The sequence below is a fragment of the Peromyscus leucopus genome, chromosome 12 (genome assembly GCF_004664715.2).
Source record: "Peromyscus leucopus breed LL Stock chromosome 12, UCI_PerLeu_2.1, whole genome shotgun sequence".
NCBI classification, from domain to species: domain Eukaryota; kingdom Metazoa; phylum Chordata; class Mammalia; order Rodentia; family Cricetidae; genus Peromyscus; species Peromyscus leucopus.
Window position 1 is genome coordinate 61,870,558 of NC_051073.1, and position 16,381 is coordinate 61,886,938.

The 16,381-nt window shown below is 50.0% G+C and overlaps 1 protein-coding gene across 1 annotated transcript in view; it reads right to left on the minus strand.

Moving 5' to 3' along the window:
- Nucleotides 1–16,381, minus strand: part of Itgb5 (integrin subunit beta 5) — a 115,774-nt gene that overhangs the window by 20,479 nt on the left and 78,914 nt on the right. Inside the window, 1 exon segment of the mRNA XM_028886359.2 lies at nucleotides 9,604–10,033. Coding sequence (XP_028742192.1) covers nucleotides 9,604–10,033 — 430 coding nt within the window.

Below are 16,381 nucleotides of genomic sequence, written 5' to 3' on the forward strand. Positions count from 1 at the left end.
TATGTACTGCTGATGGCTGGACATACCTCAAGGCCTGGGGAAAGAGACTCCCAATGATGAACATAAAGAAAGTGACATCCAGGGGGTGGTGGCGCACACCTTTAATCCCAGCACTCAGGAGGCAGAGCCAGGTGGTTCTCTGTGAGTGTGAGGCCAGCCTGGTCTACAGAGTGAATTCCAGGAAAGGCGCAAAACTACACAGAGAAACCCTGTCTCAGAAAAAAAAAAAAAAAAAAAAAAAAAAAAAAAAAAAAAAAAAAAAAAAAAAAAAAAAGAAAGAAAGTGAAGAAAGTGACATTATTGGGCTGGAGAGATGGCTCAGCGGTTAAGAGCACTGACTGCTCTTCTAGACGGACCGGGGTTCAATTCCCAGCACCCACATGGCAGCTGACAACTGTCTGTAACTCCAGTTCTAGGGGACCCAACACCCTCATATAGACATATATGCAGGCAAAAAAAAATGTACATAAAATAAAAATTTTTTAAAAAAATTGACATTACTAAACACCAATTACCACTGATTCCTACATACTTCAACATGACCCTTGGGACAGTTCAAATTATCAACAGACATCCACAAAATCCAGAGGCTTTGGGGGTACCACCAAGAAGAGAACTGAAGATTCTCCTTCCTTTTCCCATGGTCAAACAGAAATCACAGGCTTTCCCCCGGCCCCCCGTTTGTCCCTACACAATGTTCCAATCTCCCAGCACTCACACATCAGCTGGCAGTCACACAGTGACTCACTCTGGGCCAGCCACTCCTCTGTCCTTGGCTGACTGTTGACAAACCAGTCCCCACTACTGCCAGCTGATGGTGTTTCCGTGTGTGTGTGTGTGTGTGTGTGTGTGTGTGTGTGTGTGTGTGTGTCTCACCCTCTGCTTTCCATGTGTCTGGACTACCATCCCCGTGTCTGGGGAGCAAACGATGGTCACTACGACAAAACAGGGTGGCACTGCTTGAAGGCCACGTTTCTGTAAACTCCCACAATACTTGGCTATCACAGCACTGTCCTGGAAGCTGAGACTCCATTGCCAACGCCGCAGAGCTCCCAAAGAATACCACGGCCTTCCTGGCCTTGGCTCCTGAGGTCCATGATGATAATATTATCATCCATGAGGAAGGCAGGGAAAAGGGCCTGACTTCTGGACCAGCTCTCTGTCCTGGGGAGATTATGGCAGTGAAGGAAAGATGGGGGAAAAAAAATCCTATATTCTTTAATGAACTCTCCTTTCCAGTTTCAAAGAAGTCTGCAAACTTCTGGGTAAAATACACCACAGTCCTTGTCAAGGCTCCAAGAGTGCTGACTCAGAAAGAGAAACAGAAGGCTGTCGCCAAAAGAAACAGAGGGACCCCAGCTCCACATCTTGGGGAGATACGGGCCACGTCTGGAGAGTGTGAACTCACCGCCTTCTTGGTCACGCCACTGAAAAATTGTCATACCATTGCAGTTGGTGAACCACTGCCCAGGTCCACCCCAAACTGGCCACTGAGACTGGTGTAGCTTTGTCACTGGACAGAATGGGTCTGAAATGTCCTATGTGCGGGCCACACTGCAGCCTGGCTGCCAGGAGCCAGGTTGGGGCAGCAGATAGCCGGCAGGTGGCCGGTCAGAGAAGAGCCCACTAGGGTCAGGGGAGGGAGACTTCTTGGACCAAGGCCTGAGGCCGGACTCAATGAGGATATGGCTCACAGCATCCTCCTCAGCTCCTCGGCAGCAGGATTTATAATTGTACAATAGTGTCTGGGCAGGGCCGGAACAACTCCATAAGCTTGGTGGCTGCTCACCTCACAAGTCCAGGCTAAAAAAGGTTCACTTACAGAAAGCAGGCCCAGCATAATCAATATCAACAGCCAGACATCGGCCAAACCCAGAGAGGAACACCCTGTGCCTTCCTCAAATGAGAGTCACTTGAGCGACACAATGGATACCTTGTTCAGTGCCTTGCCCACGTGTGTCCTTCAGCCCTGGTCTGCTGCGAGCCACGGAATCTGGCTCGAGAGAGACTCATTTGAGGAAAACAGGCAAAGGAGTTCCTAAAATTTTGACCAAGATAAAGACTAACTAGGTAAGACTTAGAAACGTGGGCTCGATGCTAGGGTGATGGCCTTGAGGGCTAAACGAGGAATCCAGGTTTGGGCAGAGGTGGAAGCTATTCTAAAAAAAACCATTGGAGGAAATGGCCACAATGCAAAAGGCAGTTCAAGGCTCTATGGTCAGGAACGGTACGGAGCAGGTGAGACAGGGTGACACAGACCTCCCAGCTAGCCCGGAGGTTGATGCAGGAGGATTACATGAGCCCAGTGGGTAAGATCAGCCTGGGCAATATAGAAAGACCTCTTTAAAAAATGGTTTTTTTTTTTAATTTCAAGGAACTTTAGCCTAGGTTCTGGGCCTCAGTTTCCCCCAAAGTAGATAATATATATTGACCTACTATGGTGTGACTGGTACAATTAGGAAAGGCATGTGGTACAAACCAAACAAAACTCCTTCTTATTTAGTGCTTACCAGTGATGCATGCAAAGCACTAACATTCATCTATTCCCACGTCGTAAGCTGTGCTTAAAGATGGCGTCGGGAGCCTTTCGAACTGGAGTTACAGGCAATTATTAGCTGCCAGATAGGTACTGGGAACCAAACCTGGGTCTCCTGCAAGAGCAGCCAGTGCTCTTAACCGCCTAGTCATCTCTTCAGCCCCGTGAGAAATGCTTTAAGATGGCCTCCTCACATTATTACGCCTGCCTGCCGCCTAAGGTCAGCTCTGCAGCACCAGGCAGCACCCGCATAGGACTTGAGTACGGGACACGGTTGAGCTCACCTGAAGGACTTGGTGGGATGGGGTTGTGGGTGAGCTTGGAGGGCAATGGTACCCCAGAATGCATCCCAGAAAAGAGGAGGGGAAGCATCCTGAGTAATTCCAGACTCCAGGGAACAAGTGGATCTGGTGGTGCTCCAACCGCAGTGCTCCTAGAGGAGGGGATGCTCACCCCAAAGGACACGAGGCACCCTCAGATCCTGCCCTGCCCCTGCCAATAATCAAGAGTACTGGAGTACCCAAAATCAGGACCAAAACAAAACTGCTGGCTGGACTCCTGAGACAGAGAGGAAAAGGCACCAGGAATAATTGTTTCCACCACCAGAGGTCTCTCATACTTCTCAATTTAAGAGTTGACAATTTTCTAACACCATTGTCCTATGACGTTTAATGGCTAACAGCACCTCTACCTGCATGACAGAGAGCTAAGCGTTGGCATCCTCATGGCCTCCCTATTTGCATCTTTTGCTTATTAGATGCCGTTATGTTCTTCTCGAGCCAAACTTCATGAGCTTATGGATCAGGCCTGATCAAAGGCAGAGTCCTGGGAATGAGGCCTTCTATTTGCATACTTCCCTTTCTAAACAGAGAGAAAGGAGATGAGGGAGACTCAATGCTTAGATCATTCCCCTTTCAGAATCACTGGTGACCTGTTAAGAAGTTTCTGGAAACAGGACCTGAGCAGTATGACAACTCCATTCCCAAGAGCTGAGCTCAGAGCACGGAGCGAGGCAGGTGCTCAGAACGGCCTGCCCCCACCCCGATTCTCATCTTTCAAACTCACAGAAACATCCAGAAGATGCAGGGGAAGCTTGCCATGTTTTATATGCCCATTCTTCAACCCCAGTGGAAAATTCCAGAGACAACAAAATCTTAAGAAATTCATGCAGAATATAATGCTTGGCATAGGGATGATGATCATTGTATATGTATAACGAATTCCCATTGAATAGTAGGTAGCAACATGCCTAAAACAAAATGACAATGAGGGAGACATCACTGACATGTCCTTAGCAGCACCAGGTTAAGTTATGACCACTCAGCTCTGACTTTCCCAGACAGCCTTTTCTAAGCACAAACTGCCAGAGGCTGGCTGACTCCAGCAGGAGAGACCCAGATTACCTGAACCCTGAGACTGAGGAAGCAGCTACTAGAGTTCCTAATGTTTTCCATTTGGGAAGAGGAGTCCTTTTTCTTGAAATTGTGTGTCTATGAGTGTCTGTGAGCACATACACGTCTCTGTATGTATGTACTCTTATATCTGACAGTAGCATATTAACATAACCATTAATGAGTTTCTCCAAACAAGAGTAAATATGTGAAAAAATTTTGATTTTTCTTGGAGTTTCCACACGAAGCCCACAACACTGGCAATCCCATCCAGAGGGCCCTTTGGGATTAAGTATGCCTCAATCTTGGCATTGAAAAGGTGCTCTTCAAGAACTTGTCATGGAAGCTGCATGTGGGTGGGTCCTGTTAAGAGTTACAGAGTCTGGGTGTAGTTGTGCATGCATTTAATCCTAGACTTGGGAGGCAGAGGCAGAGAGCACTGAGTTCCAGGCCAGCCACATGGTGAGAGCCTGTCTTAGAAATAACGCAAGCCAAACCCAAAAGGAAAAAAAAATCTTCCCAAAATACACATGTAAGACAAGCTACATGCATTATATGTAGTAAATGTATTTAATTTAATTTCTAAAATATGTAAATTGCAGTGCAGTCACAGAAGATACAGCGGTGACCACAGCCTCAGGAATGGCCATCAGGCTACTGATTTTGAGTATGAAAATTATATTTCTAAAGAAATCTATAAGAATGGCAAGCCATATTTTTTTAAAAGACAGGATCACTCTCTAGTGGCTGGTGAGACGGTTCAGTGGTTAAGAAGGCTTACTGCTCCTGCAGTGGACCCAGCATCCACATGTCAGCTCACAACTATACATAACTCCAGTTCCAGGGAACTCAATGCACACACACAGGTGCGCGCACACTGCACACACACACATCAAATAAACAACAAAAACAAAAAAAAAAAAAACATTTTTTTTTGAAGAGATGGGGTCTTATTATGGTAGGTCTGGAATTTGCTATGTAGACCAACCTGGCCTTAAGTCACAGAGTTACTTGCCTCTGCCTGAGTGCCAGGATTAAGGTGTGCAACTTCATGCCCAGCTCTGACATTTCTGATCACCCTCTATTTATTTATTATTTATAGTATGGCTCTGTGTCTTTTTGATGGCTGAGAGTAAACACCTCCTTGAATTCATAGTGAAGCTGGTGGGGGGTAGTATGTTGATAGCTAATTACAAGACACATTAAGGAGTGATCAAGAACCACAGACATGAGGAGGGGGATGTCACTAAATACTTCCGATCTGAGGCCAACAGTTTGTGATCCAATTTCCATGCATGGCAGATGAGAATGAAGGGATAAGGCTAAAGTCACAGTGACACCATTTTGTAGGCAGGAGGGCCTCATGTTGGTACATGCATGCACATGCATCTGATTTGCCTACAGAGATGACTCTGGGACAGCCGGCTGGCACAGAGACAGGGAAGCCTCTCAGGATGCTCCTCCCAGAAGACTCCATTCAGGTCAGAATCAGTGCATACCCCTCACGACCAGTGGTGGCTAAGACTGACGCCCTGTTTCTGGGCAGTAGTTGGTAAGGACCCAGAGAAGGAGGAGGGACCTGATAAACCCTGGGCTCTGGCCTGAGGTCAGAGACAAGAGCAGATGGGAGAGAGGTGGTTGGTGGTAGGCATGCCATCCACGTCTGTTACCCATGAACTAACTACACAGTAACTCTTTTCTTGGCCTTTAAAGCCCTTCACATTTAAGTTCAACTTACTTGAGTCTTTTTTTTTTTTTTTTTTACTTACTCACTCTGTGGAGATCCACAGAGGTTTCCTAAAGAGAACTTACTCAAAGTCCAAGAATCTGAGCTTGCTCTACCCAGCAGGGCTGCATAAGGGGATGAATTGACCACAGGTGTGGTTACCAGGTGTTTGGAAGGGTCTACACTTGGCTGTGCCGTGTGCTCTGATCTAGCAAAGGGGAGGTCTTTTGCCCCGCCCTTTGGCATTGCTATAAAAAGCCCTTTTGAAGAGGCAGAAGGGGCCATTGGGTATTGATCCAGGTCCTCCCTAAGCTATCCTGTGTTTCTCTCTTTCTCCTCTTTGCTATCTTTCTAGCTAATATTTTCTTATTCCTCTCTCCTCACAGGAACCCTTTAAAGAGTGGGAGCTGGCCTCCCACACCAGTCTCCCGAGTTTACCTGCCAGTCTGCAAACCCTGACTCTGCTACTTTCAGAGGAAAAATAGTTCCCACTATTGTCCCCTTTTCCATGCTTCGGCCACACACCCTCCAGCCTACCTTTTTTTTTAAAAAATGTAAACTAGCTGTCCTTACAGGCTATATTTGGAAGCCTACTTAAGCTCTGTGAATTGAGAAATACTTTTAGACATACCTGAATAATGTTGTCATGGATGGTGTTTCATTTGGTAAGAAGCTAGAAACCAAGAGCTGAGCCCTTAGTCGTAGGAGTCTTTTTAGCTACAGAGGCCTGAAGAACTGTTTTAAAGTCTACCTGAGACCTGTCAGCAGACCCAGGATCTTTCTTGGATGCTGGCTCTGGCTTTGAGTGTCATATTCCATTTTCCATCTCTGGGAAAGATCTACAGGTTTCCTTTGGGCTCTCATTATCTACCACATAACAAAGGTGGCGTGTGAATTATACAACCCAATTATAATGTACTTTGGGGTCCTCACAGTCAATAAAACCAAAAAGGTTTGATTTCAAATTTCTCATTCTATGAGACCCAAGAGATAGCCTGGCTATCAGATTATTAAATGTAAAATAATTCATATAAAAGAGTGACCTAGAGCCCAGGAGATAACTGTTGGGCACACAAGTCACCAAGAAGCACAAAGTCTGAGTGAGCCTCTTTTACTGCATTAAAAAATAACTGAAGAGACCCAGACCTCTTCTCAACTGTGAAGGGTCAACCCTTTCCAAGAATCAGAAGAATAGAAGGCCTCCCAAGGGCCTCATAAAACTCTTTTTACACATGGAAATGGTTTAGGGACAGACAGGACTATTCTGTAAATTGCTGCTTCTAGAGACCAGAGGAGAGGCACAGCGAGAGTCCTGGGCGCACATGCAGTCCCGTGAGGACGCGTCACAAGAACAGTAACAACTGCTCACGTGCTTCCAGACCTGGCCTCCCTCTCTTTACTGCTCATTTTGATGATGGAAAGCTGCCCATCCCAAACCTGAAGTCTCCTGCATTTTCCCTCCTCCTGTCTCTCAGTAGGGGTCAAGGGCTGCAAGCCCGCAGCCGGAGAGCCAGATTAGTGGAAGGAGGCTATCTGGGTGTCCCCATGGATCCTGGCCCTGACAGTCTCAGCAACTTCGTCCAGTATACCGGCCAGTCCCTCCCCCCAAGACAGACCTCAACCACATGACCCACTTCCAGGATGGGCGGCAGGGGCCAGGGGTAAGGAGAAGTACCAGAGAATGCTGAGGTTGATGTTTTGAGAGCCTGAGTCAGCAGCTGCAGGAGCAGAGTGCTTAGAAAGAGGCTTTCTCTCCCACGGACACCCCAACAGAGCAGCCACCCCCAAGAACCTAAACCAGTGTGTGCAGCTCCAGAGCGGAAGCTCGGCTGACCAGGGTACCCAGAACTGGAGGAAGGAACCGCTCGGCACCACTCAGCTGTGTCCAGAAGGAGCCAGATGGTCTGAGAGACAAGAAGCGTGAGGTACCCCTCCCTGCCGGAGCGTGTGGCATTGAAGCCCCGTCTGGAACCACGCTTACTTCAAGCTCGTCCTAAAAGAACGAATCTAACCATGACCTAAGTGCAAAAACCCCTCTCTCCAGGAAAACCGGGAGAGCTTTCACGTTTCAACTAGTGTGGCTTTTACAGCGCAGGGATGGAAGATCTAGCTGGAAGTCCAATGAAGAGTCAAGAATGTTCTAATCAGCAATTTACTAAAGTAATCCGGAGGAGAGGGAGGGTGAGCGAGAAGACACAAAATCACATCCAGACACAGATGCTAACTTAGGGAAAAAATTCTCAGAGAGATGAAAGCGTGGATGATTTTAAATGTCGCTGTCTACCAGTCAGTACATTCTAGATGGAGGAATAAACCGTCCGCGTTCTCGAAAAGCGGTTCTCTTGACAACACAGAGGGTTGGGGGTGGGGGTGGGGTGCATGTGAAATAGTGAGGGAGGAAAAGCCCCTTGATGGGTTTGCCAGATGGCCCCTATCAATCCTGCTCACCACAGAGCACAGACGACCTGACCACCCCTCCATCAACTTCCCGTTTCCCAAGTGCTCTTCAAGGGCTGAGTGTAACTTTTGTGTGTTGGGGGGAGAGCACCCCACCTTAAGGAGTTAGTGAGCTGCTGTACTGTTCGCCTGGGAATGTCAGATCGTGGTACCCCTCTAATCTCTCAACCCATGGCCCATGAGAGCCTCGGGGTTCACAGGGTTAGATGGGGGGAGGGGGATTTCGGACACTTGCTTTGGTAGAAATCTAGAATGCAAGAGAGTAACTCAGAACTGGGGTTCTGGGGGCTGAGTCAAAAAGTGCATTCATTCAGCAAATGAGGGAAGACGTTACGTTTTCCCTTCAGAGGTCTACTCACACATCCTGTACCAACTGCCCTGTGCCCGCTAGGCTCTGTGCCCACTCGGGCTCCTTGTTTATATCGCCCCCTTCCATTCTTAAAGGCAGGCAGAAGCAAGCCATGTTGGGCCAGTTTTAGAGATGGGAAAAAACCAACGTCGAAGACAAGTGAAGTTTCTGGCTATTAAACTGTGCAGATGGATTTGCACGGGCAGATCGGCTCCCGGGCAACGCGGACTGAGCAGCATTCTGGAGCAAAGACATTCCCAAGGGTTATATGCAACTCCGGACTCAAGAGGAAAACATATTAAAATACTACTAATACAGCCAGTACGTCGTCTACTGTGCTGAGGGGGGTGGAAGCTCCATCCCACCACGCGGAGCTTTTTAAACACAGCCCGAGGACCCACAGGCTAAGCCTGGCACTGCCAGCTCCCAGGGGCATGGCTCTGACCCATCCGGGAGCCAGTGACGGCCTTCTGTGCCAGGCATGTGCTGAGTACTTTCACTCAGTCTCGTTTCTCACAGCTCCACACCTGCAGCCCCTGGAGCCCGCTTTTTCTATGAACCTAGACAGAAGCATCCAGCTAACACCAATGTGTCACCACTCAGGTGATGGGATGGTCTCTGTCACAGAGCTCGCACATGGCTTCCAATCTTTGCACAGACCTTCATCCATGACGCTCATATGTCCTGCACCTGACACAACAATTTTGCACGTTTCACTTCCACTATCCTCAAGGTGTGCTCAAACCTGCCTCACAGGAGCTGTTTACAAGAAACTGCCTCTCCTCTAACATCTACACACTGGTGCTTTCCATGGGCAACATCCCATAATGCCACACCACCACATGTCACACCCTACCCCCTACCTCAGGCTTTACCTTCATGGCCAAGCCATGATGTACTACGCCGGCGAGTCCTGCCAGATCTGACCCGCAGCAGACTCCCTCAGACTGGATGCTACATTTCCACACAAGGGCACCCCACCCTGTGCCGGTGGCAGGCAGGGTTTGTCCTTGGTCTCCTCCCAGGCCGGCCACAGGCATGACGACCCTTTTCTCCCGCCATGCTGAAAAGGGTCTGTGGGTCCACACAGCATCCAGGCCCCGGGTCTGGCTCAGCGCGGAGGTGGTGTGGCCGGCGGACCTACCTGAGCACAGGACGCCCTTGTTCCTGGCGCAGGAAAAGCTGTCACACTCGCAGAAGGGCCCGTAGATCCTCCCGAACTCACTCTCAAAGCAGGAGCACTGGCTGCAGCTGCACTCCCCGCGGCCACTGCACAGGGGCTTGCCTTCTGCCTCGCGGCACAGGTTCTGGTACCCGCTCTGGTTCTCCCCCTCCTGGCACTCGCATCTGGTGCCCAGGTAGCTGGGGTCGCATTCACACAGCCCGCAGACGTATGTTCCGTTCCCGCTGCATCTGGCGCTGCCGGGCTCCAGCCCGGCGCTGCAGCTGCACGTGCAGTTGTAGGTGACTGCCACCTGCAGACTGTCCCGGAAGCCCACGGGCCGCAGGGTGAAAGCTTGTGCCGTCTGTCTGCCGGGGCAGCTCCGGGCCTCCACGGACACTTCAAAGGATGCCTGGGTAGGAGGAGAGGAGACATCATAGCCATAGCAAGCCAGGGCTCCCATCCCCCGGGGGCGTGGCCGCAGACGTCCCTTATGAGCTTTACCCTGTCCAGCACATAAAGTGGGACCCCTGGTAGGAAGAGACAGGCGGGTCAACAATCCCAGGTACTATATGGAGAAGAGCAGTTGGTTATGCTAATGCTCAACAGGAATTGGGCATGGGTCCCCCGCCCCCCAACCCGGGAGCTGAGGACCGAACCCTGAGCCTTGTGCTTGCTAGGCAAGCGCTCTACCACTGAGCTAAATCCCCAACCCCTGGACGTGGTGGGTCTTTAATGTCCATTCTCATCATCTTTAAGACCCTGAGGAGAGAGGCTCTGAAGAGATGCAGGAGGAGTAAGGTTTACATAGCTCTTGCTCTCCCCTTTATTTCCTATATCCCATCTTCATGGTACCCCCACTGCTGCCCACACGTCTCCGCCCATCTCAAAAGTCATTCATTCAACCAACATTGACTGCCTATGCCCGGCACTGGGCTAGATGCTGGGGTACGGTGGCACCCCCTGGCATGAGCTGCTGGGCCCCTGACCCACAGGAAAGGTTTTTTCCTCTCCGTTGGAGAATAGCCAGATGACACACTTGAAAGTCCCTCTCACGTCCCAGCCTTAGTTCCCTGCAAGCATGGTTCTCACAGCTGTTTCTTGCCCCATCAGCCCACAGTCCTGAGGCTGTAAGGGACACTCGCAGCCTAAAGAGTTATCACACACAGGAGCACTTGAAAAAAACAAAAACAAAACAAAACAAAACAAAAAAAAAAACACGAAACATTTAGGGAAGAGGTTTTTTTTTTTTTGTTTTTTTTTTTTTTTTTGAGACAGGGTTTCTCTGTGTAGTTTTGGTGCCTCTCCTGGAACTCGCTCTGTAGACCAGGCTGGCCTTGAACTCACAGAGATCCTCTTGCCTCTGCCTCCCGAGTGCTGGGATTAAAGGCGTGCACCACCACTGCCCAGCTGGGAAGAGTTTCTTAAAGGCTGCCTTGGAGGAGGCTCACTTTGACTCTTCCAGGATTCAAGACAGTGACACCATACCTGGTCTGCCCCTCCCTCCTCAGAAGAAGGAGCTGTATGGAGAAGGAAGTACACCAGTGGTACCTCAGAACAGGCCCCGATGAGTCCACAGAAATGCAGACAGTCAGTGAATGGTGAAGGAACCTCACTGAGATGCACTCCTGTGGAAGAGGGACCCCTGTCCTCAAGCAGGCATGCCTGGCCACTCCTCCAAGTGGACCCTTCTATCTGAGCCAGTGTCTTTATTTCCCAAGACCCTGAGATCATTCCAAGGCTCAGAACGGGCTGGGCATCCCTGTAAGCCAACCTTTAGCAGGTCGTCAATAGCCTGCTTTGGTGGGCACTTGTGATAATGTTCATTTTGTGAACACTGTAAATATTTGTTTCGAAGCATTGAAGGCCTCTTCCTGGATTCTGTGGCATCTGGGGACATTCAGAGTAGTGATACTGAGCAAGACAGGCCTGAATCAGGCTTGCCAGCATACCACAGAGGTCTTGACAACCACCACCCAGGGCTCAGCATCAACCATGACGTTTAACATGGGGTACTTCTAGACAGGTGAGCTGAGGAAAATGTCCAGGAGCCCAGAGTCAGAAGACAGAAAGAGGACCAAACCAGCTGCAGACAAGGCTAACCCCACGGCATCCATTATCCTTATGTAGGGTGGGGAGAGGGAAGAAGGAGGTGATTGCCAAGTTCAAACCTGAGTTCCAAAGTCCAGGGTCACTCAAGGAAAGGAAACTAGATGACGGCGGCGGTGTGGGTGTGGGGGTGTGATCTACACACATTGAAATCTGTTGATGGCAGTGTATAGGCACAGCTGGAACATTACCACAAGCAGCCTTTTCATGCACCCCAGAAGCGGCTGTCTTCCCTTCAAGGGAGTCAGTGACGGTGGAGGGATGGAGAACTTGTCTGGATAGTTATCTGGGGGGGGGGGGGGGGGGGGGGGGGTTGTGCTCACTTAGGACAGGCCTGAACTCTCCCAGCATAGATCACCTCCTAGAAAGGGGAACAGGGTGGATGCTCATGCAAAGATCTGGGTAGAGAGAAGGGCAGCCTGGCTCAAGGTAGAGACAGCATGATGGTGACCCCCCAAAGTGATTGTCACAGACTTCTCCAAAGCTTTCTGCCTGGGGCTGGGAATGGGCTGAGCTTGCACACAGGCAGGGTTTGGGGCTGAGGCTGAGCAAAGTTATCTATGGGGCCATGAAGAATGCAGAGAAGCAGAGACGCTGGGAGGCTGAGGTCATCCCTTCCCAGTGACTCGCACGCACGAAGCTGCGACTTCCTGCCACTTTCCGTGCCTGGTAAATGAAGAGCTGGAGATCAGGAGTTCAGCAGACTGCAGAGGAACGGCCTGCCGCCAGGGCCAACGGGACTCCGCTCTTCAGAGACTGGTGAACACAACCTACCCTTGTCAAGGGAGAAACCAAGGAGGGAGGGAAGAAGGGAGGGAGGGGAAGAGAGAGACAGAGACAGAGCAAGAGAGACTGAGACTCTTTAGCCTTGCCCACACGTGCCAGGGTCAGTGGAAGTGTCGAGAGTCCGGGAGTTGGAAACTAGCACTGTCTGCCTAGCTGAGAATTCAAGAGGGCTTGGCTCCCCAGCAGGGTCCCGAGGCCTCCTCGGTCAAGGCTTCCATCCAGAGGTGCTATCTGCCTGGCCTGCAGCCGGCTGTCTGGTAACCAGCGAGAAGCACTGTCTGTTTCAGCCACGGGTCTTGGCTCCTGCCAGACACAGGGATGCTATCAAAAGCACGGTCGGGAACAGTAAGCAGATCTGTTTTGTTTACCCGTCCTTAAAGCTCAGTCTCCCTGCTGTATTAGCAAAGAACCCAGAAGGCTAGGAGGCACTGGAATACAACTGCTTGGTTTCCCGCCCTTAGTAACCGAGTTCTCGGGATAAGCACTGATACTGAGGGGGTCCCCAGATCTTGACTCAGTCTAGACAAAGGTCACAGATGCGGCAGCCATCCTGGCCAGACTGGTGATTTAACCTCATTGGAATGTTTCCAGCTCTCCAATGGGGGAGCCCATCCTCTCAAAAGGGTTGCCCAAACCCCACACAAAACCCCCAACTCCAGGGTTCTGCAGATGCCAAGTCCGCTCAGATCTTAATGAAGCAAAAGGCTGAGGTGGGCCCCAAGTACAGGGCCAAGAGGGGTGGACAAGAGCAGGGGACTGGGGGACATGCTGGGAGAAGGCTGTGACATGGCTCACTGGGCCCTTTGTGCCGGGTGCTAACGCTAGCTGGACAGCCAACCACGTGCATTCTGATTTATCAAAGCTGGTTCCTAAGAACACCAGTTCCCAGGGTGTAGGTCAACTCAGTCAGGCTTGTTGGTGAATGAACAGAGGCCACCTAAGAACTTAGTGAGGGACTCTCAGCAGATTCAAGGCTTCAGGCTGTAACCTCAGGATGATTTCTCTTTCAGGACATGCCTGACTTACCTCCTGCCACATCTCCTGCTTCTTTCCTGGTCACTAAACCACCTGTGTTTGGAAGTGACCATAACCCACTGCCTGCCTCTCCCTCACCTTCCCAGGATGCTGCTATTATAAGTGAGATCTACATAGCCCACCTATCCCAATGCTGCACACATGCGCGCGCGCGCACACACACACACACACACACACACACACACACACACACACACACACACACACCGACCCAACAGGATGCACTGTTATTCCCAGGCTAGACCCTAAAGTCCCTGCTGACAGCATGACTGTTTTTCTAACCCCTAGAGTCCCACAGGCTTTGATCAGACTCTGTCACCATTCCCTAACATGTCCCTTAGCCTTCCTAACTGTGACACCCAGAAAAGAACCGACTCCCGAGGAGTGGCCAGGCCCTTATGATTGACACATGTGTCCTACCAGTGTAGACCAACTACTGTTCTTTACTCCCCAACCTATTCCTCAACTCCACAGCCATCAATCTCGGCTGCTCTCTGACCCCTCGCCACAAAGGGTGGTGCTCTTCATTCCCTAGCAAATTCATCTCCCCCACCATGCCTTATAAAGGGAGGTTCCCACCCATGGGAGACCCCACTTCCCTCTGTGTCTCTGCTCTACTGGCCTCCCCTCTTTGCGACCAGACCCTTCTTCCTTGAGGTTCCCTTAGTGATGTGCCACCTTGGTCACAGGGAAGCTTCATTTGCATCATCTCCCCATCCACTGGACTTCTACATCCCTAAATCCTCATCTTTACAGCCAGGGTGGGCAGAATCCAGGCACAAAGAGATGTACGAAACAGGAGGTTTCAGCACAGTGAACAGGAGGTTCACCAGCAAGTGGGAACATACCTGTGATAAGCACTGAGGGGCACACCTGGCTGCCAAAACTCAGCTGTGGATGCTTGGGAGAGCATGGTTCAGCCGGGACAAGGAATGGACAGCCTGCCTTCAGAGGCCTCTTAAGATCACAGGGATGCTGTTTGCAATTGTTACCCCCCCCCCCCTCGCCCCCAGCTCAGTCTCACAAATGGCAGGAAGTGCAGTACCCATCACACATAGTAAAAAAGAATTCAGGCTACCAGTTACTACAGGGCTGGCTGTGTGTGTGTGTGTGTGTGTGTGTGTGTGTGTGTGTGTGTGTGTGTGTGTGTGTTCCTGGAATTCTATTCAGAAGGCCCTGACCTTAGTTTTAGTCTCTCTTATTGCCTTAAAGTTCTTTTTTTTTTTTTTTTAAAAGGTTTTATTTTAAAAGTTATGTGTAAACCAGGCATGCTGGCACACACCTTCAGTTCCAGCATTTGAGTGGCAGAAGTAGGTGGGTCTCTAAGTTCGAGGCCAGCCTGGTCTACAGAATGAGTTCCAGGGCACCCAGAGAAACCCATCTCGAAAAACCAAATCAATCAATCAATCAATTAATTAAATTATGTGTGTATATGTGTGTCTGTGTGCACATATGTGAGGCAGGTTCCCTCAGACTCCAAAAGATGGCACTGGGTCCCGGGAGCAGGAGTTATGGACAGCTGTAAGCCAACCAATGTAGGTGGCTAGGGACTGAACTTAGGTCCTCTACAAGAGCAATATGCACCTTTAACCTTAATCCATCTCTCTACCCCTTAAAATTCTTCTTTTATTTTAAATGGTTTTTCAAGACAAGGTTTCTCTGAGAAATAGCCTTAGCTGTCCTAGAACTCATTTTGTAGAGCAGACTGGCCTTGAACTCAGAGATCAAGCACAATGACCAAAGGTGTGTGCCACCATACCCGGCTGGCTGCCCCTTAAGATTCTTCATTTTCAGACCTCACATTTCACCGCACCAGACTCACACCCTCCAGAAAGATCTTCCCTCATGATCTGCATGACCCTAATGGACAGCGACACACCCAGCTCAGAAAAAGAGCAGCTCTGTGTAGCCATCTATACCCAGACAACAAAACCCACACAGCTCTTGCCAGAGGGGCCATGTGACTGTGGCCCCTGGACATGGAGACAATACTGGGACAGACAGAAGACAAAGGGCCGGCGGCGGCGGCGGAGGCTTGCCTGAGGACCTGCTGCTATTTCCACAGGGCTACGGCCACTGGATCCCAAAGAAAGACGAGCCAAGGGCAACTGGTGTGGTGGAAACAGCATCTTTCTTAGTGTTTCAAATGCTCTGAAAAATCATCCCGTCCCAAAAGAGATTTCTCAGTGTTGAGGAGAGTTTCCATTTAAAATCCCTTTTTTCCGACTTCTAGACGACGTCTGACTTCCTGAGCTCCCCCAGCCAAACTGAGAGCTGTACACAAGTGGGTAGGAGTGAAGTGGCCATGACCCCACCCATGACCTTTACGCCATGGTGCCTGAGGTCTACAGAGAAGGTCTGTGGCATCGTTAGTGATTTGGGTCCTGCTGCCTGCTGCTCGCCGGCAGTGAGACCTGGGGCCAGTTTCTCGGGCTCCTCTTCGAGCCCCAGATTTTTCACACATTAACATGGAGAAATAGAGCTAACGGAAAAGGTGCTGTAAGAGACAGAAATCAGGGGCCGGCTAGATGGCTCAGTGGGTAAAGGCACCTTCTAAAAAGACTCCACTCTAACACCACAAGCAGTGTGACCTGAAGAACGGCACCATCATCTTGGGCACCTGGGGTTCCAAAGATCTTCTATTAACACAGCCCCAATTGGCACACCATTAAGCATTTTTTTAAAATATTTATTCATTTATTATGTATACAGCATGTATGACAGCAGGCCAGAAGAGGGCACCAGATCTCATTACAGATGGTTGTGAGCCACCATGTGGTTGCTGGGAATTGAACTCAGGACCTCTGGAAGAGCAGTCAGTGCTCTTAAC